At 39.1% G+C, this 25,351-nt stretch overlaps 1 protein-coding gene across 1 annotated transcript; it reads left to right on the top strand.

Moving 5' to 3' along the window:
- Window positions 1–3,946: 3,946 nt before the first annotated feature.
- Window positions 3,947–23,512, top strand: HSD17B13 (hydroxysteroid 17-beta dehydrogenase 13). The gene is made up of 7 exons (XM_005555367.4): window positions 3,947–4,197; window positions 8,203–8,310; window positions 9,403–9,534; window positions 11,026–11,132; window positions 12,851–12,988; window positions 16,877–16,993; window positions 21,985–23,512. The coding sequence occupies exons 1-7, from the start codon at window positions 3,988–3,990 to the stop codon at window positions 22,073–22,075; spliced, it is 903 nt and encodes a 300-aa protein (XP_005555424.1). The 5' UTR covers window positions 3,947–3,987; the 3' UTR covers window positions 22,076–23,512.
- Window positions 23,513–25,351: the final 1,839 nt, after the last annotated feature.

The following is a 25,351-nucleotide window of genomic DNA, read 5'->3' as shown; positions in this document are numbered from 1 at the left end:
AACTAATGAACCCCACCAAGAAGGAAAATAAAAGAGTATGTATTTGAAGAAATTATATCCCCAAACCTCTACTTATCAGATTACTACAGTTAGCCTAAACAAACAGTAGATTAATGTGCATAATTTCCATAACTTCCTCACTTTATGATCTTCAGAGAAATGATGGCTTAGTGTTGACCCTTTGTACAAAGATAATTATTCTTACCTGAATAAAGATAATTGCATTTCTAAAACTGGTAGGCAGATGGCTCTCAAAAGGGACATTAATGAAAGAAAAACAAAAAGCAGACAAAAATTTAGAAAATGTCTTATTTTAATAAGATTCTAAATGCTATGGATGATTTTAACTTAGTTGAGAAAATTTTACTGAAAGCATCTCATCCTAAAATGTGAGTGAAAGACAAATTAATGATAAATTTAAGATGCCTTCATTCTTATCAGTGGGAAACTGACCTAAAATGCGATCAAAGCAAATTAAACATTTTTATTTGTTATGAAAATCTGTTGAAATGAAGCCAATGATGTCATAAAGACATACAAACAAAAAGTCTCTAAAACTTAGGGAAAAAAATCAAGGGGGGGCCAGGCACAGTGGCTCACGCCTGTAATCCCAACACTTTGGGAGGCCGAGGTGGGTGCATCACTTGAGGTCAGGATTTTGAGACCAGCCTGGCCAACATGGCGAAACCCCATCTCTACTAAAAATACAAAAATTAGCTGAGCATGGCGGCAGGTGCCTGTAATCCCAGCTACTCAGGAGGCTGAGGCAGGAGACTCACTTGAACCTGGGAGGCGGAGGTTGCAATGAGCTGAGATTGTGCCACTGCACTCCAGTCTGATGACAGAGCAAGAATCTGTCTCAAAAACAAACAAAACAAAACAACAACAACAACGACAACAAAATCAAGGGACAAAGTGTATGTTTCTAGCATTGTTGGGACAAATATGAACCCTGTAATTGAGGAACATGAACATTCTGTCCCATAGAAAACAAGCAAAAAAAAAAAAAAAAAAAAAGCTCACTATGTCTCACATGAAATAAAATTTCTCAGCAACCAAACTATTTGAGAACAATGTTAAGAAGTGTTGTTCACTGCCTCAAAGATTCTTAATTCTTGCATAAAACAAATCTCCCAGTGGGTAAAATAATCTAGATTCCACTGTAAATTTTAAAACCGCCTTTCAAAACGGCATCAGTACTGTATTGATTTAGATAGCATTAGTCCCCCTGGTCTGGCCCCCTCTGAGCAAGCTGGATATTCAAATTATAGGCATTCAATCTGAAAACAGATGCCTGCACTGCAACCCAGCGTGAAGTCTGATCTAAAGCACCTATGTTAATATTTAATAGCTCCATATACATGTCACAGCAAACCTGCATGCAGAAAGATATAACCAAGTACTATTTTTTTTTTTTTTTGCCATAAATGTATCCAAGGTTCAAACTTAAAGAACCAATCACATTGTCTCCAATATAATATAAGTATAGGCCAGGTCTCAACCTTAGTTGAGGCTACTCACATTTGGGCTAAATAATTCTTGGTTTCAATGCACAGGGCTTTCCTATGAATTGTAAAGTGTTCAGCAGCTTCCCTGGCCTCTACGCATTAGATAGATGACAGTGGAATGCCTGAATTGTGGCAACAAACAATGTCTCCAGACATGCCAAAATGTACCCTGTGGAACAAAAGTAACCCCTAATTGAGAACCACCGATCTAAGTTAAAAGTTGAGGCTCCAGAATCAGGCTTCCTGGGTTTAAATCCTCACTCCACCTCTTAAAAAACAAGCATAAAATTGTTACTTTACGCTTACAAATAAGTTACCTAACTTGCCTGTACATCAGTTTCCCCATCTGTACAATGCAGATTTTAATAGCACCTACCTCAGATGTATCTTGTGAAGATTAAACAAGTTGATATGTAAAGCCCTTAAATCAGTCCATGGTATATAGTGATTAACACATTTGAATTCTTACTATAATTATTATTTGATTTATATAACCATTCACTACTTGCAAAACTATTTCATAAACATATTATCTTATTTGATCCTTAGAGCCACTTTGTGTGTTGGCATATGAGAGAAGGTTGAGGTTGTTATGCGTTCTGAAGGTCTATGTTGGGTAATGTATACTTTTTAAAAAATATATCTATTTTCCAGTTAAGGAAAATGTAGCATGGAGAAAATAAACAGGATTGCTGGAAATCACACACACGTAACACACAATTTACATTTTAACTACTTTTTAATGTACAGATCAGTAGCAGCAGGCACATTCACATTGTTGTGCAACCACCACCACCATTTTCCTGTGGAGCTTTCCTCATTGCAACTGAAACTCCATACACATTAAACAATCACTCCCCATTCCTTTTCTCCTCATCCCCTAGTAATCACCTTACTGCTTTCTGTCTCTCTCTGTGCATTTGACTATTCTAAGTACCTCATATAAATGGAGTCATATAATATTTATACTTTCGCATCTGGCTTATTTCACTTCGCATAATGTCTTTAAGGTTCATCTATCTAGTAATATGTGTCAGAATTTCCTTCCTTTCTAAGGCTGAATAATATTCCATTGTATGTATATATCATATTTTATCTGTTTATCTGTTGATGAATACTGAGGTTGTTCCCACTTCTTGGCTATTGGAAGTTGCTATAGGCTGCATGTGTTCCTTCAAAATTCATATTATGCAATCCTAGCCCCCAGTGTGATGGTTTTAGGAAGTGAGACCTTTGGGAGGTCATGAGAGTTCTGCCATGGGAATAATTGCCCTTAGACAAGAGAACATGGAGGGTTTCCTTCCTCCTTCTGCCACTTGAGGTGACAGTGAAATGACAGCCATCTATAAACCAGGGGGCCAGCTCTTACCAGACAAAGAATTTGCCAGTGCCTTGATCTTGGACTTCTTGTGAGAAATAAGTTTTTGTAATTTATAAACCAGCTAGTCAATGGTAATTTGTTACAGCAACAGACAAAGACAGAAGCCACCCCACTTTAAAGTTGAGATTTCCGACTCCTGGTCTAATGCTCTTTCCAGTATTACCACAAAAGGAACTGATGGTTCTATACCCTAAAGTGTCCCCCAAACTCAAGGGATTTTCAGGGAAATGGTCATCGTATGTAAAATAATTAGCCAATTGAAATATTGATGCTCAGCTTTTGTGAATAAATGAATCGTATAGCTAAGCTGGGTTCATTCAGACTTTATTTAAGTTTCTTTAAGCTTATCTCTACATTCTCCTTTTCCCTATTTAAAAAGGAAACAATTTCCAGAAAGATAACAACAGATCATTAGCTGATGCAGTATCTCCAGAATTATTTTTCTTTTCTTTTCTTTTCTTTTTTTTTTTTTTTAGACCAGACCTTGTTCTGTTGCCTAGACTGGAGTGCAGTGGTGCAAGTGGTGCAATCACAGCTCACTGCACCACAAACTCCTGGACTCAAGCAATCCTCCTGCCTCTGGGACTACAGACACATGCCACCACATCCAGTTCATTTTTTTCTAAAGTGTTTTTTTTGTTTTTTTGTTTTTTTGTTTTTTGAGACAGGGTCTTACTATGTTGCCCAGACTGGTCTCAAACTCCCAGGCTCAAGCAATCCTCTGTCTCAGCCTCCCAAAGTGCTGGGATTACAGATGTGAGCCACTGCACCTGGCCCCTAGAATTGTTTTTAGAGGTGAAACTTCAAGGTGAAATATAGTACATAACTGCTTTTCAGATAAACAAGTCCAGAGAGCACATTCTCTTGGGTTCTCTTGATGTGAGCTAAGCTACTGCTAGCACTTGGCATCACTTCAAAAACCTGAGGTGTTTCCAACACCTTAGGACACGTGAACAAGGCCTGCTTCCAAAGCTGGCTTCTATCTGGTAGTCCCATTAACACCGGGGCACACCTCTTCCCTGGAGCTCTGTGTACAGAGTACCTCCTCCCTAGGACTATACAAGGACTGAACCAGAAGGAAGAGGACAGGGCAGAGCCATGAACATCATCCTGGAAATCCTTCTGCTTCTGATCACCATCATCTACTCCTACTTGGAGTCGCTGGTAAAGTTTTTCATTCCTCGGAGGAGAAAATCTGTGGCTGGGGAGATTGTTTTCATTACTGGAGCTGGGCACGGAATAGGCAGGCGGACTGCCTATGAATTTGCAAAACAACAGAGCATACTGGTTCTGTGGGATATTAATAAGGTAATGTATACATCTTCCAACCTTTTAAAGTCACAGAGTAAGATAAGCATTTTAAGAATTCTTTGACTTACCATCTACTTATCTTTGTAATTTTGTTTTTCAAAGTTTGATAAATTCCCTGGTGCCTTAGTCTGTATATGCATCAGGTTAGTTAGATGAAGGGAATGTAATTGAGAACTAAGCAGCGATTTTTATGACATGGTGTGCAGGTTGATAGCAAAGACTCAGGAGCCAGGCTCCTTCCCAGCTGCTAAATGAGGCAAGTCACGTATTATCTCTCAGCCTGTTTTCTTGGTTCTGAAGTGGGGATAATAACTTAGGAGATGGGCAAGAACGAGATCTGAAAATTACAGCTAATAGGCTGAATCTGGCCAGTGGGCAGCCTGTTGAACTAAGAATGAGTTTTACATTTTGAAAGGTCACCAAACAAAAGTCAAACAAAGAAGAACATGCAACAGAAACCTTTAGTGCCTCCCCTCATACACATGCAACACAATCCTAAAATATTTACTATCTGACCCTTTACAGAAAATGTTTGCCAGTCCCTAGTCAAAAGGATTAAATAAGTAATATTTTCAGTACTTAGCACACAGTAAACGATACCTGGCACATGATAAACAATAACTGTGTTAAATAAAATATGTGTGCAGTGAGTCAGGCTTTCCCTTGGACATCAGCAGTTTTCCTGTGTTCTTATTTGTAAACACCTACATGAACAACCCCAGATAAAACTGAAGTAACTGAAATCTTGTATCTTTTACTCTAAACTTGTAAATTCTGGTAAGGCCATGAAAATATACACAGAAAAGTGTTTACAGGATGTTAGGATTGGAAAAATTGTGAAGTACTTCTTGAAAATCACGTTTTCCACAAATTACAGTGAGGTTTTAATTACCGTTATATTATTTCTTTCTCATGTTCTTTGCTGTCATGTTCAGTTGAAACCTAAAATGTCTCTTAAACTTAGAGAATTAATTCTTTTTTGTTTTTTTCTGAATAGTGAAGAATGCTATTCAAAAAAGCTAGTACATTTTTATTTAACAGATATAAGCATTTATATAATAGATGAGTTGATGTATATAAAAATGATTTGCCATCTGTTTGGTCTTTGAAGAAATTTGAATGAACTTTCTGGAAGATACCAAGAATTTGCAAATCGAGAAAATTGCTGCCTGTTGTTCTTAGGCATTTGTCCAAAAACATAAATAAGTATAAGTCTATAAAAAGGGCTTGATGAAATCTAACCTTCAAATCTCTTTCCAGATGTGTATTTTTGGGGAAAGGACCATATTTATTAAGTTTTTTTTAATTTTAAAATTTCCAGAGACAAGAGAAAAGTAAATTAGAAGGAAGTCGTATTAAAAATGACTTAAGGGCGGGTGCAGTGGGTTACACCCGTAATCCCAGCACTTTGGGAGGCCGAGGTGGGCAGATTGCTGGAGCCCAGGAGTTCGAGACCAGCCTGGGCAACACAGCAAAACCTCCACCTCTACAAAAAATACAAATATTAGCTTGGTTTGGTGGTGCGCACCCATAGTCCCAGCTACTCAGGGGGCTGAGGTGGGCGGATCGTTTCAGTTCAGGAAGCCAAGGTTGCAATGAGCTATGATGACATCATTGCACTCCAACCTGGGCGATAGAGCCAGGTACTATCTGAAAAAAAAAAAAAAAAAGACTTAAGAAGAATGGGTAACCCAACATCAAAAATTCTCTTTGAATCATTAAATTTTATGGTTAAACATTTAAGCTACTGAATGATTCACTCTAAGGCTGTAATATAACTCAGATCTCCTTTAGGCGAGGAAGATGCTATCTGAGTTTTCACCATAACTGGCTCCTTTTGCCCTATGAGATGAGAGACACAGTAGCAGTTTGGCCCTTATGCAATCTAAACTGTTGCTTTGGGAATACAGTTCAAAAAACACACTGGAATTTAAGCTAAAGCAGTGTTTTGCTAACAAAAAGACAAGGCATTACATTTTGCAATTTTGCAATTATCTAGCTCAGTTACAAAACTGAATAATTAATTCTTCAATCAAAACATCTGATGAATGCTCTGGTTACTAATGCTCTCTACTGACCTAGAAACAGATGACAGAGTATGGTGTGGTTTGTGCAATCTGGCAGTGAGCAAGCTACCATCTAAGTCAGTGAAAGACTCTCCTATCCTTTTTTTAATCTTCTGCAATCCCACAAAAGGCTAATTGAGGGGATACTGACTTTGCGACTGGGTCCTAACATCCACGTTTGGGGAGTTCAGACTGCTGCTCCAGGGTTTAGCTTACAGTCATGAAATACAAAGGACCCAGAGACCACTCGTTAGAGGATTGCCCTAAATAGTAGCAACACCACTGTCATCCAAATACGCAAAGAATGGGGCTTTTCAGGTATCCTTGCCTGTTCGTCACAGAGAAGAGTTTACCGATTGTGAGATGGAAAAGTATAATTTTTAAAACCTTATAATCTTTTCTATAAAAGTCACCTGATGTCAAAACTTGAAAAGAATTCTAATTTTCCAGAAATGTGAGTCAAGGAACATTAGGGCAATTTTATCTTAAGAAAGAGGCCTTTGAATTTAGGCTGAAAGTAAATTGCTCTGTCTCCATGTCCTATGGTTATGGGCAAGGTTGGTACATAAATGAGAAATCGATCCAGTGGCCTTGCTCATCTCACTCCCAAACACCTGAAGAATGTAATATTATATCTCCTAGAGTAGCAGCATGGTCCCCCTATGAAAGTCCTTCTATAAGAGCCTTCTTTCCCCTTCCCTCCTAGGAGGATGAGCCAGAATCATTGAGAAAAGTATGATGGGCAGAGGCATGTAGTTTACCGTTACCACTAGTTTAGAATTGCTACTTAGCACTTTATTGCTTATTACATAGTTCATGCTTAACAAATGTATGATAAATTAATGGCTGAGTTTTTCTTTCTTCTCCAAATTCATCTTCCATGGCACCATGAAGAGCAACATTTTTCAAGAATGTTCTTTAAGGTTTGAAAGCAGCCTGCTTTAGAGAAACTGCCTACTGTACAGCCTCCAACCAAGAGGAAAAACTGGAAAAAGCATGAAGGGATTTTGTTTTGTTTTGTTTGCTTTGGTTTTAATATGAGCATTCCCTGGCAGAAAAGCCGGGGGTAATCTCGTTGCAACTAGGCAATCACTCTCGAGAAATTTTCTAAAAAATAAGGAGGCCAATTTTTATTTTATTTTATTTTATTTTATTTTATTTTGAGACAAAGTCCCACTCTGTCACCCAGATTGGAGTGCAATGGAATGATTTCAGCTCACTGCAACCTCCGCCTCCCGGGTTCAAGTGATTCTCCTGTCTAAACTTCCCTAGTAGCTGGGATTACAGGCCCCCGCCACCATGCACAGTTAATTTTTTGTATTTTTAGTAGACATGGGGTTTCACCATGCTGGCCAGGCTGGTCTCAAACTCCTGACCTCAAGTGATCCACCCTCCTCGGCCTCCCAAAGCGCTGGGATTACAGGCATGAGCCACTGCACCCGACCCAGGAGGCCAATTTTTAAAAGATTAACTACCTTCATGTCCAAAATGAATGTTAATCGTTCATTTTGGGCATGAATGTTAATTTTTTTTTTTTTTTTGGAGACAGAGTCTCACATTGTTGCCTAGGCTGGAGTGCAGTTTGCCTAGGCTGGAGTCCAGTGGCACTGTCTCCGCTCACTGCAACTTCTTCCTCCCAGGCTCAAGCAATTCTCCTGCCTCAGCCTCCCAAGTAGCTGGGATTACAGGCCCACACTATCAGGCCTGGCTAATTTTGCATCAGGCCTGGCTAATTTTCAGTAGAGATGGGGTTTCACCATGTTGGCCAGGCTGGTCTTGAACTCCTAACCTCGTGATCCGCCCTCCTCGGCCAATCAAAGTGCTGGGATTACAGGCGTGAGCCACCGCGCCAAGCCGAATGTTAATTCTTTTAAAAATTTTTGTTCTCCAATGTCTTCTCCACTTTTTTTCCGGAATTTGTTTCTTCCAATTACAGCGTGGTGTGGAGGAAACTGCAGCTGAATGCCGAAAACTAGGCGTCACTGCGCATGCGTACGTGGTAGACTGCAGCAACAGAGAAGAAATCTATCGCTCTCTAAATCAGGTGAGACTTCAGGTTCACAAATTTCTTCAGATGATTTTGTTTCCTACGACGCTGACATGGAAAATGAGAAAGTTCTTTATGACTGCCTGATTTAAATGGATTTTAGCTGCTAACTGAAGTAGTTATGTGACCAAGGAAGGATATATACTTTTTTTCATGTATGTAATCCACTCAACTCTGCCCATTATTATTATTCATATTATTAATCAATTTCATTCTGATCAGAAGTGTGAGCAGTGACACAGAGTGACTGACAAAAGATTTATCATAAGGGAATATGGATCACTTCCTAGTTTTGTTTTAGTCCTATTAACTTTGCAGTAATTCTGCCTTCTCTTTACTTATTTCCCTTGTGAGATTTTATTTTGCTGTTAATGTAGTCTTCTATAGAAAATGTAATATTAATAATTATTATCACAATTATTTTAAAAGAGTAAATATCAAATAATCACAATGAACTAAGCACTCCAACAAACTTTACATTTTTTAATCAAATCCCTACAATAAGCCTGTAAACTTCATTTACAAATGAGCAAATTATGACTTACAGAGGTTGAGCCAGACCAAGGTCATGTACTTAGTAGGTTATGAAACCAGGATTACCCAACCAGCACTTTAGACCAGGTGCAGTGGTTCACACATGTAATCCCAGCACTTTGTGAGGCCAACGTGGAAGGATCACATGAGACCAAGAGCTCGAGACCAGCCTGGGCAATGTAGTGAGACTCTATCTCTTAAAAAAAAAAAAAAAAAATTAAAGAAAACCACTTTTTAAAAAAATGAGCACTTTAAAAATATTTGGTCAGAACTTATATAGTAATTTATCAACATAAATGTTAATTTCACTTTACTGATAAACTTGCAAAACATGATGTGCTGGGTATTGAAATTTAGATGTTAAAAGAACAGTTTATCCCACCTTTATGACAGTGCTCCGCTGGCCTCCACTATTTGAGCTCAACAGTCCATCTTGCCTGAACTCTGAGAGACCTCATACAGTGGAAGAAAGACTCTAATCTCTGGATTATATTGGTCCCAAAACTTTGAGTTTGTATAACACACCCAATGAATGTATGCTTTCAATTTCAAAAGGTGAAGAAAGAAGTGGGTGATGTGACAATTGTGGTGAATAATGCTGGGACAGTATATCCAGCCGATCTTCGCAGCACCAAGGATGAAGAGATTACCAAAACATTTGAGGTCAACATCCTAGGACATTTTTGGGTGAGTGTGAGTCAGAAACCTTTCAGATTTGTGCACCTTCTCTTAAGATACATGAAACTCATAACGGAGTTCACATACTTCTGGACAGGAAACTGGCCAGATCTTTGCCTTAATCAAGAATCATCAAATTTGTTTGAGTAGAAGAGCCACAGAGTCTCTGACACAAGGACACAGAATTCAAGTGGACACAACACACTAGAATGTAAGCTACTTGGTCTGTCTTGTCCACCAGTATCTGACACAAAGCTTGGCATGTACCAAGAATTCAACAAATGTTTGTGGAGGTTTGTTAAGGGTTGTCAGTGTACATTTTTTCAATGCTCTCACTTGTGACCTCATTTTTTTCCCTCCACACTATGATTTTGTAATGTGTCCTCATTTTGTGGAATTTTAGAATGGGAAGGACATCAGAAGTAATTACGTGGATGTATATAGGGTCAAGGACACTTTTGGATGAGACTCTGAGGCAAGTTCTAGATCCATGGGATGCTAGAACTGAGAAATGCAGCTACACAGACCTCATATAATTGGTTAGTTTTGTGGAAGATGGAAATATCAACTTCAGCTGCCTTTGTATAGAAATTTTTATGGTTAATCTTCCAGTGCCTCAATATTAGTGTAGAATCTAGGGCAAATCTGGATTCTGGAAGAAAGAAAAAAAAAAAAGAGATGTGTCCCCCTTACCTTTACCAGCTCCTCACATATGTGAATTGGCTCCCATGCCCACCAAACTACATGGAGACCTCATGTATTAGTTACCTATAGCTGCATAACAAATTATACAAAACTTAGTGGTTTAAAGCAACAATATATGTTCACCATCCTCTCACAGTTTCTGTGGGTTGGGAATTTGGGGGTAGCTTGGGTTGGGAGTTCTAGTTCTATGAATTTGCACAGGATTTACTACATTCTTATAAAATTTTATCGATGTTTCTCACAAAAGAGGTTTTTGGAAAAAAAGAAAGACTTGTTTCCTGTAACATCAACATATAATATACAATATTACAAATAGGGAGATAGTGAATTCAATCATGATGCATAAGTGTGGTGTAGAACACTCAGCTTACACTACTCAACTGCCTTAATACAGTTACACAAGATTTCACTCTTTTAATTAGAATGATAAAGCCCCAAACCAAAAAATTACATGACACTAAATTATCATAAGGAATTATTTTACTTCTGAAAACTCTGAATTTTTCCCTTAATATTGTTTAGATGACATATCCAAAAAAGGATCTATTTGATTCCTTCTGAAGGGAAGGATGGGGAATACTGAGATTAGTGTTGGCATGGGGTATACCATACCAATACATTTGTATCGTTATTTCTATCATTTGTATAGAATTAATCATGGAATGCTTGGAAGTATTTTATTTCAGTTTATAAGTTCTCTCAAATGCCTTTCTGTCTTAACAAAAATAAAACTACCTGATTTGGAAACCTAACACCTATGTCATTGTTTTTCTTCTTTCTACAATGATCCTTAAGATCACAAAAGCACTTCTTCCATCGATGATAGAGAGAAATCATGGCCACATCGTCACGGTGGCTTCAGTGTGTGGCCACGAAGTGATTCCTTACCTCATCCCATATTGGTAAGTATCACATGCCAGCCATGTTATATATTTTTACACTTTGAAGGGAGCATTACACTTCACATTGTTACCGGTGGAGGGTGTCCTGGTTCTTGGCATCTTGAACAAAGAATTGGACAAAACACACCAAAATGCCAGGAAAGAACGAAGCAACAAAAGCAGAGATCTACTGAAAATGAAAGTATGCTTCACAGGGTGGGAGTGGGCCCAAGCACAGGGGCTCAAGAGCCCATTATAGAATTTTCTGGGGTTTAAATACCCTCTAGAGGTTTCCACTGGTTACTCGGTGTACACCCTATGTAAATGAAGAGGACAAAGTCATTTACTCAGTGTACACCCCGTGTAAATGGAGAGGATATTTCCTGTCATAACTGAAGTGTTTCCATTTGATTTAGTTCTAGGAAGTCAGCATGAATCGGCCTTATGTTCCCTGCCTCCAGACCCTATTCTCCTGCCTCAAGATGGCAATGCTCGGAGCAGAGTGATTTGGGTTAACAGAATATAAATTTACAGTGGTTTAGAATGAATTTTTTAAATGACTTTTTCTAAAGCAATGAAACCGGGTTGTAATTATATTTAAAATACTTTTAGATTTCTGCAAATTCTTCTGTAGAACAATGAGAGAAAACAGTAATGCCAAGCATGTTTCCATTGTTTCCTCCACAGACTAAGAAGCAAAACCTACAGAAGCTAAAAAGAACACATGTCTATGTCATGGCCTTGGTGCCCAAAATAAGACAATCATAGTGGTCCCTGGATCAAAACATTTTACAGTGTGCTTGTGCCATGAACGTGTGTGTGTGTGCGTGTGTGAGAGAGAAAGATAGAGAGAAAGACAGAGAGAGAGAGAGAAACAACTCTACCTGACTAAAAGTTGCAGATACCACACTCCACGCACCACCAAAGACTTAAAGGGAAGGAGGTGGGAGGCCCTAAGGATATACTACTGTATTTGCCAAATATCCTTTCCTGTAAACTCTTCTCCAGATCCTCATAATAAAATCAAGATGCCAAAGTGGCAACCATTATCAAGAGAAAAACCATCAACTCAGTTATTGAGAGAGAAAGGAGAAATGAGCAGCGTCCTACAGAAGTCTGTCAACACAGACATCAATTTTGTAGAATTACTAAATATGTTTTTCCTGATTCATATTTTTCAAAATAAAAGCAATAAAAACTGATTAGAAAACAGTTTGAAGATTCAATGGAAAAACCTTACATGTAGGATGGAAAACTGAACATTAAGCCAATTAATAGAGTTATTTTTGTTCTTTTGCTATCGTTGTTTAAGAAATGAGATACGTTCACAATTCTGCTTAATCGTATAAAAAAATGAAAATGAATTGCCATTTATACTCTCAGAAAAATCACAAGTGGCTGATTTTTGGCTTCTACTTGTTCTTTTTTTTTTTTTTTTTTTGAGACGGAGTCTGGCTCTGTCGCCCAGGCTGGAGTGCAGTGGCGCTATCTCGGCTCACTGCAAGCTCCGCCTCCCAGGTTCATGCCATTCTCCTGCCTTAGCCTCCCGAGTAGCTGGGATTATAGGAGCCCGCCACCATGCCTGGCTAATTTATTTTTGTATTTTTAGCAGAGATGGGGTTTCACCATGTTAGCCAGGATCTACTTGTTCTTAAGTCAAATGATACCGCCTTCTCACAGAAAACTGAGGATTGGTTTCACTCTCCCTTAGCTAACAATGCTTAATAATTCTCTTACAGTTCCAGCAAATTTGCTGCTGTTGGCTTTCACAGAGGTCTGACATCAGAACTTCAAGCTTTGGGAAAAACTGGTATCAAAACCTCATGTCTCTGCCCAGTTTTTGTGAATACTGGGTTCACCAAAAATCCAAGCACAAGGTAAGGTCAAAATCAAGTTAGAATGAGACTGTGGTATGATAAATTGATATGAAAACTAATGAGAAATGTTTAGGCAGGCCAACTAATAGAAACAAAATGAAACAGGAAAATTATTTTTTCTTATTAATATTATTATCTTGAATTAAAGGAATAAAGGGGAAAAACATTAGGGACTAGCAGGAATGATCAGCTACCAATGAACTGAGATATTTATTTGTGTCCGGGAAAAAGCTTAACACACACTCAGGTGCCAAGAGTAAGTGGGAAGTGGGAATGGGACAAGGGGGGCTGGAGAGGTGTGCTTGAGGGAACGGCAGAGTCTCCTCTCCTGGACACCACACCCACAAAATCAATGACACCTAACATTCCCCCCTTCCATTAGTGGTTCATCCTCCTCAAACAGAGCATGGAAAGGTATGGGTACTTATGCCTCTTTTATGTCTTCCACAGCACTGGCCACAATGTTAACATAAGGCACCCAAACATTTTCCAAACTTATCTCATCCTAAGAATTATTGCATGTGCTTACTTAAAAAATAAAGTTCATAGGCTCGTCCTTAGGAATTTCTAAGGAAATTCTGATCCAGTAGACTAGGATTAATTCCAAGAATTAGGAGTTTTGTTTTGTTTTGTCTTACAAGCATACCAGATGAGAATAGAGGCAGGTTTGGAAAACTTTGATATATTCAATATTATCAGAGGGCAAGCTTGTAGTCCTAGAGACCAGGGAAGCTAAGGCGAGAGGAAGGTAGGAGTTCGAGGCTGTAGTGCACTATGATTGCACCTGTGAATAGCCATTGCACTCCAACCTGGGCAACACAGTGAGACCTCTGTCTCTAAATACACACACACACACGCACACACGCACACAATCTCTATATACATTTGATCGCTGTTACCACCCTGTCTTTAAAATGCAAATATTCCAAGGACCAGCAAATAAATTTAATCTCTAGCTCCTTAGTCAAGGTGAATTTCTGCAAGAACTCTTGTCTCTGGTGAGAGAGGATTTGAGACCATAAGAGAGGAAAAAGTAGTCCTGAAAGGAGAAGAAAAAAGCAGGAAGGTGTGGATAAGGCCTGAAAATTAAGCCATCTGCTTAACAAATTTTTCTAATTCTGGTATATATTCTGCTGCAGATTAACAAAATATACTAAGCTTAATGATTCAAAACCAATTTTTTACTGGAAGGGAATTAGTCCTAAACATATTCATTCAAATGAACTGAACAATTCTCTGTTGAGTGCCGCCTCATTTGAGGATACTGACTCTTACAGCCTGAGTTAGCTGTGTGGTCTCTGCAGCTGGAGTCTCTCCCTGCCACTGGAGTCCTTCATGGTGTTAGACTATAGGTACTGTTGATTAAAGAAAAATAAATAAGTTTTTGTTTTTGTTTTTGTTTTTTGAGACAGAGTCTCGCTCTGTCACCCAGGCTGGAGTGCAGTGGCTCAATCTCGGCTCAGTGCAACCTCTGCCTTCTGGGTTCAAGTGATTCCCCTTCCTCAGCCTCCTGAGTATTTGGGATTACAGGCACCCACCACCACACCTGGCTAATTTTTGTATTTTTAGTAGAGACGGAGTTTCGCCATGTTGGCCAGGCTGGTCTCGAACTCCTGACCTCAGGTGATCTGCCTGCCTCGGCCTCCTAAAATGCTGGGATTACAGGCATGAACCACCACAACCAGCCAAAAAAATAAGTTTTTAAAGAATTAAAGGTGTTGATTTTATTTAGAAGCCTTACTGAAGACTACAGAAGGAGGCCTGTAGCCTGAGAGCAGCCCTTTAGAGAGGTTCAGCTGGACTGCTCTGGTACTGGGGGCCATGTGCTCCATCCTGTGTTGTCTTCAAAGCATCTTTCCAGAGAGCTGCACATTGTCACAGAGTCAGGGACTTTGTGAAATTATGCTGACAAGCAGAAGTGAGCAAACGTGGCTTCTTACATTTTCTCTGTTGTCTCACAGTACTTAATAAGTATACGATATGCAAGTAAATACTATAGTACTGTTGCAACTCCTGACTGTTTTCTTAGACAAAGAATTGGGCCCAATAAAAAGCCTCTTGGTAGGCTTTCAGGCTTAGCGTACCATGAGCTTTCCTAAGGGTATCCTGCCATTCTTGGGGAAGGCATAATAGATGAGAAGAATAAAGATGATGGAACTCTGGGTATAGGGTTCCTGGGGGCTAACTTAGGGGCAGACACAGGCAATGCTAAAGATTTGGGATTGGTTTTATAGAGGTTGCTGGATTGTGAATTTCCTTAGTCAGGGCTAAGGCATTGATATGTAATGTCACACTTGGCTCTGAGGCTGGGTTGTTGGATCCATATAGATGACATCAGGGAGAGAAAGGGCAGAACAGAGTAATTTAGAAATGTATTGACTTGTATTACTCTCTGTTGGCTTTGCTATTCAATGCAGTGGAGAAGTGAATCACATGCTAATCTGCAGTAAACCACAGATCATCCCAGGGAATGGAGTTTTAACATTCACTGGTTTCCTAACTCCTCACCCAGCCTTTACATTCACTGGCTGTTCAGTCCACGCCTAGACATCTTAATTTGAATACAACATTTTAAATCGATTTATGTTTTAATTTTCTGTCATCATCTTGCACTAACAGGCAATTGTTCACTAAGCCTATGTTTATGAATATTTCTCAAGAATACATGTACACGGCCTTCAGTATAAGGAAGGTCATACCTCCAGTTGTCATACTCCTTGGGTGCCTCTTAAATTCTCATTAAACTGCAGGATAGGCAAGTCAGAAGTGAATCTCAAATATGAAATTCTTACCAGAAAGGGGTCCCAATCCAGACCCCAAGAGAGGGTTCTTAGATTTTTCCCAAGAAACAATTTGGGGCAAGGCCACAGTGCAAAGCAAAAGCAAGCTTATTAGGAAAGTAAAGGAGTAGAGAATGGCTACTCCACGAAGGAGAATGGCTACTCCACCGAGAAGAATGGCTGGGGCTGCTCCACCAAGGATATTTAGTTACTTCTTGATTATATGCTAAACAAGGGGTGGATTATTCATTAGTTTTCCGGGAAAGGGGTGAGCAATTCCCAAAACTGAGATTTCCTCCCATTTTTAGACCATATTGGGTAACTTCCTGCCATTGCCATGGTATTTGTAAACTGTCATAGTGCTGATAGAAGTGTCTCTTAGCATGCTAATTAATATATTATAGTCAGCTTATAATGAGCAGTGAGGACAACCAGAGGTCACTTTCATCACCATCTTGGTTTTGGTGGGTTTTGGCCGGCTTCTTTACTGCACCCTATTTTATCAGCAAGATCTTTATGACCTGAATCTTGTGCCAACCTCCTTTATCATCCTGTGACAAAGAATGCTTTAGCTTCCTGGGAATGAAGCCCAGTAGGTGTCAGCCTTCTTTTACCCAGGCCCTATTCAAGATGGAGTTGCTCTGATTTAAACGCCTCTGACAAAATGATGACCTCAAAACAATCCAGCTTTATGGAATACCTCCACAAGAAAGAAAGTATACTTAGCTATAGAATTTTCTCCTTGCATCCAACAGGCTTTGAGATGTCAGATCTTTCCTTCCTGTCCCATGATTAATCCTAGCCGTTCCTCTTTCTTGCATGGCTCCTCTACTCCTTACCATCTAATGCCTCTCCACCATTTTGATATTTTGACTAAGTGAGCTATGAAACACACCTACTGGATATGAAAGTATAAGTTTCTGATAACAAAACATCAACATGGGATGTGGAGGAAGTGGGAAGGGTGGCATTAATGCAGCAAATCCTGGAATATTTTAAATCTTCATTCTAAATTTAGTAAAAATACAGGATAATTTTCCTACCATCATTTACTTATGAAATTAAAATTTTAGAAAATAAAAATAAACTTTCCTCTTTTTAATCACAGATTATGGCCTGTATTGGAGACAGATGAAGTTGTAAGAAGTCTGATAGATGGAATACTTACCAATAAGAAAATGATTTTTGTTCCATCATATATCAATATCTTTCTGATACTAAAGAAGTAAGTACAGCACAGAACACCTAAATACTAAAACACCAATAGAGCTTTTTTTTTTTTTTTTTTTTGAGACAGAGTCTTACTCTGTCACCCTGACTGGATTGCAGTGGCATGATCTTGGCTCACTGCAACCTCTACCTCCTGGGTTCAAGCCATTCTCGTGCCTCAGATCCCTATGTAACTGGGACTACAGGTGTGTGCTACCACACCACACCCAGCTAATTTTTGTATTTTTTGATAGAGATGGGGTTTCCCCGTGCTGGCCAGGCTGGGCTCGAACTCCTGACCTCAAGTTATCCTCCTGTCTTGGCCTCCCAAAGTGCTGGGATTACAGGCATGAGCCACCGTGCCTGGCCCAGTAGAGCTATTATTATGGAGAATCTTTCAGTTGTGAAAATTGGCATGGAAACTCTCCATCCTTGGGGAGAACAGTTAAGTTTCCTCTGTTCTTTTCCTATCCAGTCTATAAAAAGAGAATGATTCATTTTCTCTACCAAATCTACCGTCTCTGTGCAAACTTTGCTGAAGACTATTCTAACTAAAGGAAACACAGTTTAAAAAGAATGCAATATAGTGAAGTAGTTAATAATAAAGACTCCATTTTTAAAAGCCTGCTAGAAGTTTGGTTGGGATTGCACTGAATCTATAGATCAATTGGGGGGAATTGACATATCAACAATATTGAGTTTTCGAATCCAAGAACCTAATATCTATTTTTTAAATCTTCTTCAAAATCTTTAAATCTTTAAATTGTATTTTGTAGTTTTTGATGTTTAAGTCTTGCACATATTTTATCAGATTTATTCCAAAGTATTTCACGAGTTCTTTTTTTTGTTTTTTGAGACAGAGTTTTGCCCTTGTTGCCCAAGCTGGAGTGCAGTGGTGTGATCTCGGCTCACTGCAACTTAGGATGCCTGGCTTCAAGTGATTCTCCTGCCTCAGCCTCCCAAGTAGCTGGGCTTACAGGCACCTGTCCCCTCGCCCAACTAATTTTTTGAATTTGTAGTAGAGATGGGGTTTCACCATGTTGGCCAGGCTGGTCTCGAACTCCTGACCTCATGTGATCCACCTGCCTCAGCCTCCTAAAGTGCCGGAATTACAGGCATGAGCCATCGTGCCCAGCCCTATTTCACAGTTTTTGATGCTAATGCAAATGGCATTTTTTAAAAAATTTATATTTACCATTGTTTGTTGTCAGTATATATTGGATTTTTGTAATTTGATTTCATATTTTGCAACCTTGCTAAATTGCTAAACTTTTTGTTTGCTAAACTCAGTAAGTTTTTTGTTTTGTTTTGTTTTGTTTTTTGGTAGATTCCTGAGCCTCTAATTTTCTTTTGGGAAAGCTTTTAATTACAAATTTAATTTCTTTAATAGCTACATGGCAATTCAATTTACTTATTAATTCTTGGTAATGTGTGTCTTTCAAGGAATTTGTCCATTTCATCTAAGTTGTAGAATTTCTTTGGCATAAATTTGTACATAACATTCCCTTATTATCCTTTTAATGTCTTTAGAATGTCTTATTTATTTATTTATTTATTTATTTATTTATTTATTTATTATTTTTATTTATTTATTTATTTTTTGAGACGGAGTCTTGCTCTGTTGCCCAGACTGGAGTGCAGTGGCAAGATCTCGGCTCACTGCAATCTCTGCCTCCCGGATTCACGCCATCCTCCTGCCTCAGCCTCCCGAGTAACTGGGACTACAGGCACCTGCCACCATGCCCAGCTAATTTTTATTTTTTTCAGTTTTTTTAGTAGAGACGGGGTTTTACCCCATTAGCCGGGATGGTCTCGATCTCCTGACCTTGTGATCTGCCTGCCTTGGCCTCCCAAAGTGCTGGGATTACAGGTGTGACCCACCGCACCCAGCCTATGTATTTATTTAGTAGAGACGGTCTCACTTTGTTGCCCAAGCAACAAAGGTTTTGAATGCCTGGCCTCAAGCAATCCTCCTGCCTTGGCCTCCCAAAGTGCTGAGATTACAGGCATGAGCCACTGCACCTGGCCAAATGAATATGGTGATATCTTCTTTATAAGGATGCCATAAGAATAAAACAATATAATAGAAACAAAGCTCCTATCACTGAAAAGATATAGACTTCAAATGTTAAAATCTTAGAGAACAGAATTTATATGAAATAGCAACAGCAACAATTCCCAGAGGATATACTCTCTCAGCTTTCTTCTGAGGAGCAGTTTATAAACTGAAATTGTATCAGTGAGAAGATAACTATACTAACTTCATAAGCCCTTGGACCTTTTTGAAACAAATCCATATAAATTATGAACAAACTTGAAATAGAACAATTTGAGAACAGGGTACAAACTGCATTAGTGTATCAATTTCAGTATTTTGTTTTAGCTTAAATAGACTGACTTGAGATAACATAAGGAGAACCTTGACCCCCAAGCAACATCATCTCAAGAGTTGACTAGGCCGGGTGTGGTGTCTCATGCCTGTAATCCCAGCACTTTGGGAGGCCACGGCAGGCAGATCACTTGAAGTCAGGAGTTCGAGACCAGCCTGACCAACATGGTGAAACCCCAGCTCTACTAAAAATACAAAAATTAGTAGGTATGGTGACCTGTGCCTGTAATACCAGGCACTCGCAGGAGAATTGCTTGAATCCGGGAGGCAGAGGTTGAAGTGAGGCGAGATCGTGCCACTGCACTCCAGCCTGGGAGACAGAAGACTCTGTCTTGGAAAAATAAATTTAAAAAAAAAATGAAAAAAAAAAAAAAAGAGTTGACTAAATTAGTGTCTTGGTACTAAGCACTGTAGAAAGTGAGTTTCATGGAACACCTACTCTCTTGGGGCCTAAAGCAAGTCATATTAATATTGAAAATTACATGCATATGTACATGCATATACATGCATATGACCAAGGGGATAAAAACAATTATTCTGCCTGAGTTGGAGAATAGTATCCCAGTAAAATAAACAACAGTCTCAAAGTCTTTTTGAGACTTTTGTCTCAAAAGCCTCAAAAAGTCAAAGCTGTCATGGTGGTTTGTAACTAGGCAACAGGTATGTATTGTTAATTTTCTTTGCATTTAATTCCTTTTACAGAGAGACAACATTTTATGAGCAGATGCAATTACTAGCATGAAGGTTTCTTTGTGAGGGTAAAAGGCCCACATGAGCTCTCTTCTTATCCTTGTCCTTCTTTCAGCCAGATCTTCCCTGCCCGTTTGCTCCTTCCCCCATCTTTCACCCACCTACCCCCCAAACAAGGAAGTAAATCTTGCATTAGTCAACAATATCAAAGTGATTTTCAATATGACTTTCTTTGCAGAATATGTTATTTCTGCCTCTTTACATTCACATACTCTCTTCCTTTTTTTTTTTTTCTTTTTTTTCCCCCCTTTTTTTCAGATGGAGTCTTGCTGTGTTGCCCAGGCTGGAGTGCAGTGGCTTGATCTCGGCTCACTGCAACCTCTGCCTCCTGGGTTCAAGAGATTCTCCTGCCTCAGCCTCCTGAATAGCTGGGATTACAGGCATGCGCCACCACACCTGGCTAATTTTTTTGTATTTTTAGTAGAGACAGGGTTTCACCATGTTGGTCAAGCTGGTCTCGAACTCCTGACCTCATGATCTGGCCACCTCTGCCTCCCAAAGTGCTGGGTTACAGGCATGAGCCACTGGGCAGGCCACTCTCTTCCTTTCATCTGCCTACTCATCTCTTATGCATTCCTGGACATCAGTTGTCCTTTTGAAGCTTTCCTCCACTATCCGAGCCCATGTGAATCCTGCTTCCAGTTATAGCCCTTAATTCTAGATGGCTGATATTTTTCAATAATTGTTTTAAGGTGACCATTTTAGCCTCTCAGCTAAACAATAAGTTCCTCAAAGACAACAGCTGTTTTTTAAGTACTTTAGTTCACCTTATTATAGAGTGCGTAATAGGTACTCAGTAAATAGTAAAGGAGAGGTGAACGCTTGGATGGAATGGATTCTGATGGTGTCTCTTGGTGAGATTTTAGCATCAAGATTAATCAGCAATTTCAACAATTAGCTCAGACCTTCATTTTAGATCTTTACTCATATCAGATAAGAGAGTGAGAAGAGTGGTATGTATCAGTGCTTTATTTATATTTGCATACAATTTGAATTATGAATATTACAAAGGTGCACACATAGGTTCAGACAGATTGATTTAAAATGACCAAAGATGACCTGTGGTGAGCGTATCTTAGGAGGCACTCCCTGGAGAGGGAATGTTCCCGAAAACATTTTCAGAGGGACAAACCATATGAAATTCAGTAAAACATAAATCATGAAGAAAACGGATTACTCTCTTTTTGACATGAAATGAGAATTTTAATGCATGGTTACAATTACTAATGTATTCTGCTGCAAGACGTTAATAAAGTTACTTTTTTGCAGGCTAGAATGTCTTGATGCTGTAATCAGAACACACTCTTTTTCCTTTTCTTCCAGCTTCAAATGCAGATTCATAATTGGGCTGACTTTTAATAATTGCAATGTTTTCTGCCTTGGGCTTGCAGCAGAAACTTGAGAAAATAGTGTTTGTTTAGGCAATAACTTATTTTTTTTATTTTTTACTTTTTCTGAGATAGAGTTTCATTCTTGTCGCCCAGCTGGAGTGCAATGGCATGATCTTGGCTCACTGCAAGCTGTGTGTTTAGGCAATAATTTAGACTTTACCTTGCTTGTGATTATTATGGCAATTACTGTAGCCACAAGCCATAATTTTACTGTCTCATTTAAATTTTATGAATTTGAATGTTTTTACACTTTTCCTAATGAAGTCCACTGTGAAGTTATGTCAAAAAAAAGAAAAAAGAAAAAAGAAAAGATCCACACATAAAAGAGAGGTGATTGCAAAGGAAGTAAAGAAGAACGGAGGAAAATTAAACACAAACCAGATAACTCTCAGTGTATTCTAAATGACCAAAAAAATAACTCTGTTGTCAAATATTTTAAACTGAAAATTTTTCAATTTTTTTTTCTTTTTTGTACAGGTTTCTTCCTGAACGCGCCTCAGCATTTTTAAATCGTATGCAGAATATTCAATTTGAAGCAGTGGTTGGCAACAAAATCAAAATGAAATGAATAAATAAGCTCTAGCCAGCGTTGTATGCATGATAATGATATTAATAGTTTAGAATCAATGCTGCAAAGCTTTATTTCACATTTTTTCAGTCCTGTTAATATGAAAAACATTGGTTTGGCACTAACAGCAGTGAAATGATCAAGATTAATTACCTGTCTTCCTGTTTCTCAAGAATATTAATGTAGTTTTTAATAGGTCTGTTTTTCCTTTCATGCCTCTTAAAAACGTCTGTGCTTACATAAGCATACTTAAAAGGTTTTCTTTAAGATATTTTATTTTTCCATTTAAAGGTGGACAAAACTACCTCCCTAAGAGTAAATACAAAGATACTTATTTACACAGGGAAGGTTTAAGACTGTTCAAGTAGCATTCCAATCTGTAGCCACGCCACGGAATATCAACAAGAACACAGAATGAGTGCACAGCTAAGACAACAAGCTTCAGCAAGCAGCTTTATCTCAACCTGGACAGACTTTAAGATTCAGCATTTGAAAGATTTCCCTAGCCTCTTCCTTTTTCATCAGCCTGAAACGGTGCAACTCTATTCTGGACTTTACTACTTGAATCTGTCTTCTGTATAACTCTTAAGTCCACCAAAAGTGGACCCTCTATATTTCCTCCCTTTTTATAATCTTATAAGATACATTACGAAAGGTGACCGACTGTATTTTAAATCTGAGAATTTTAAGTTCTAGTCCCATGATAACCTCTTTCTTTGTAGTTTATGCTTACATATATCCTTGGTCCCAGAGCTGTTTAGACAATTTTAGGCTCAAAAATTAAAGCTAACACAGGAAAAGGAACTGTACTGGCTATTACGTAACTAACAATGGATCCAAGAGAAGGAAGGGAAGAAAGAAAAGGTTTTTTTGGTTTTTGTTGTTTTTTGTTTTTGTTTTTTGTTTGTTTGTTTGGTTTGAGATGGAGTCTCGCTCTGTCTCCCAGGCTGGAGTGCAGTGGTGCAATCTCAGCTCACTGCAAGCTCCGCCTCCCGGGTTCATGCCATTCTCCTGCCTCAACCTCCCGAGTTGCTAAGACTACAGGCGCCCGCCACCACGCCCGGCTAATTTTTTTGTATTTTTCGTAGAGACAGGGTTTCACCATGTTAGCCAAGATAGTCTCTATCTCCTGATCGTGATCCACCCTCCTCGGCCTCCCAAAGTGGTAGGATTACAGGCGTGAGCCACCGTCCCAGCCGTTTTTTTTTTTTTTTAACAGAAAGAATAATCTGACTCCCACTACATCAAGACTAATCTTGTTCTGTGTGTTTTTCACATGTATTATAGAATGCTTTTGCATGGACTATCCTCTTGTTTTTATTAAAAACAAATGATTTTTTAAAAGTCACTAACAAAAACAATTCACTAAAAATAAATGTCATTATGCTTTAAAAAAGTAACCTCTTGTAGTTATAAAATAAAATGTTTGACTTCTAATCTCTGTATCTGTGAGTGTCCTTCAAGAACCACGGATATGGATAGTAAATAGCTAGATCTGGCAGATATTAAATGAATCCGGGGTTTTCTCAACTCTGGTTTCTTTGATAGAAGGCGTGCTGGTTTATCAACTGAAACTTACTGAGTCCTTTCTATTGTGACATTGAGCATAGTGCTATTGTTTCGAATTTTTTTTCTTAGTCACTGGCAATAATTTTTGTTCATAATATTCTTTTAATTTCTTGCCTTATAATCAAGATATTTATGAGTAAAATGTATTATTTTTAAAGTATGGTTACAAAAATCCAAAAGAGAAACATGGAAAGTAAAAAATAGAAGCTCACCCCCAGCAATCCCATTTCCCAGAGGTCACGCCGTCAATGCACAATCTTCCAGTCTTTTTCTGATGCATATGCATGACAAATACATTATATTCTTATTGCCTGCCACCATGCCTGGCTAATTTTTTTTTTATTTTTAGTAGACACAGGGTTTCACCATGTTGGCCAGGCTGGTCTCAAGGTCTCAAACTCCTGACATCAGGTGATCCGCCCATCTCGGCCTCCCAAAGTGCTGGGATTGCAGGCGTGAGCCACCATGCCTGGCCCATAATTTTTAAATTTTTAATTTTTTTTTTTTTTTTAACAGGGTCTTTCTCTGTTGCCAGGCTGGAGTGCAGTGGTTCCATCACAGTTCACAGCAAGCTCGACCTCCTGGGCTCAAGCAGTCCTCCCACCTCAGCCTCTTGAGTAGCTGGGACCACAGGTGCACACCACCAAGCCCTGCTAATTTTTTGCATTTTTTTGTAGAGAGGAGATCTTGTCATGTTGCCCAGGCTGATCTCGAACTCCTGGGCTCAAGCAGTCCTCCCATTGACCCCCCAAAGTGCTGGATTACAGGCCTGAGCCACCAGGCCCTGCCAACGTTTAAATTTTTAAAAAGAACCATACCACCTAAATTATTCTTAATCTTAATGGCTGCATATAATTGTATTATATTCATCTATTGTATTGTATTGTTGCCACGCTGGAGTGCAGTGGCTCCATCTATGGGCTATGCTAGGGGGAAACTGATGATATAAAAAGAATCTTTTTTTTTTTTTTGAGACGGAGTCTCTGCCGCCCAGGCTGGAGTGCAGTGGCGGGATCTCGGCTCACTGCAAGCTCCGCCTCCCACGTTCACGCCATTCTCCTGCCTCAGCCTCCTGAGTGGCTGGGACTACAGGCGCCCGCCACCACGCCCGGCTAATTTTTTTTTTATTTTTAGTAGAGACGGGGTTTTACCGTGTTAGCCAGGATGGTCTCGATCTTCTGACCTCGTGATCCGCCCACGGCAGCCTCCCAAAGTGCTGGGATTACAGGCGTGAGCCACCATGCCCCGCCTAAAAAGAATCTTTAAATGTCCAATGAGAATAGAAATTATATGCTCCATTAATCAATATGATATAAAAGGGATTTAATCCTTTCAAATATTGGCAGACACATGTAAGTAAACACATAATCCTTTCAAACATTGGCAAACACATACAGGCAAACACATAATACTTCCAAACATTGGCAAACACTTATTATTCTCTGATACACTTTCCTGCAAACCTTACATGCATTTACTCATTTAATCATCACAAAAAATCCTGTGAGGTAGGGATTGCTTTTAAACTGGCTACAATTTAAAAATAAGCAACTGTAAAGTGTCAATACCTTGTCATCCAACGCCACACAGCCAATAAATGGTGGAGTTGTCAGTCCAGCTACAGTGTCCATGGTCTTAATCATCCACCTAGAAGGCCTCTCACGTGAAGAGGTTGTATTTTTCAGTTCCTCCCAGTTTTTCTCTGAC

Source organism: Macaca fascicularis, chromosome 5 (assembly GCF_037993035.2).
Source record: "Macaca fascicularis isolate 582-1 chromosome 5, T2T-MFA8v1.1".
Lineage (NCBI taxonomy): Eukaryota > Metazoa > Chordata > Mammalia > Primates > Cercopithecidae > Macaca > Macaca fascicularis.
This window is presented reverse-complemented; position numbering and strand designations above follow the sequence as displayed.

Bases quoted from the DNA above. Each gene is read 5' to 3' on its own strand.
- HSD17B13 (XM_005555367.4), top strand. From the start codon at position 3,988: ATGAACATCATCCTGGAAATCCTTCTGCTTCTGATCACCATCATCTAC. The intron at 4,198-8,202 runs GTAATGTATACA...TTCCAATTACAG, and splicing joins TTCTGTGGGATATTAATAAG to CGTGGTGTGGAGGAAACTGC. The intron at 16,994-21,984 runs GTAAGTACAGCA...TTTTTTGTACAG, and splicing joins ATCTTTCTGATACTAAAGAA to GTTTCTTCCTGAACGCGCCT.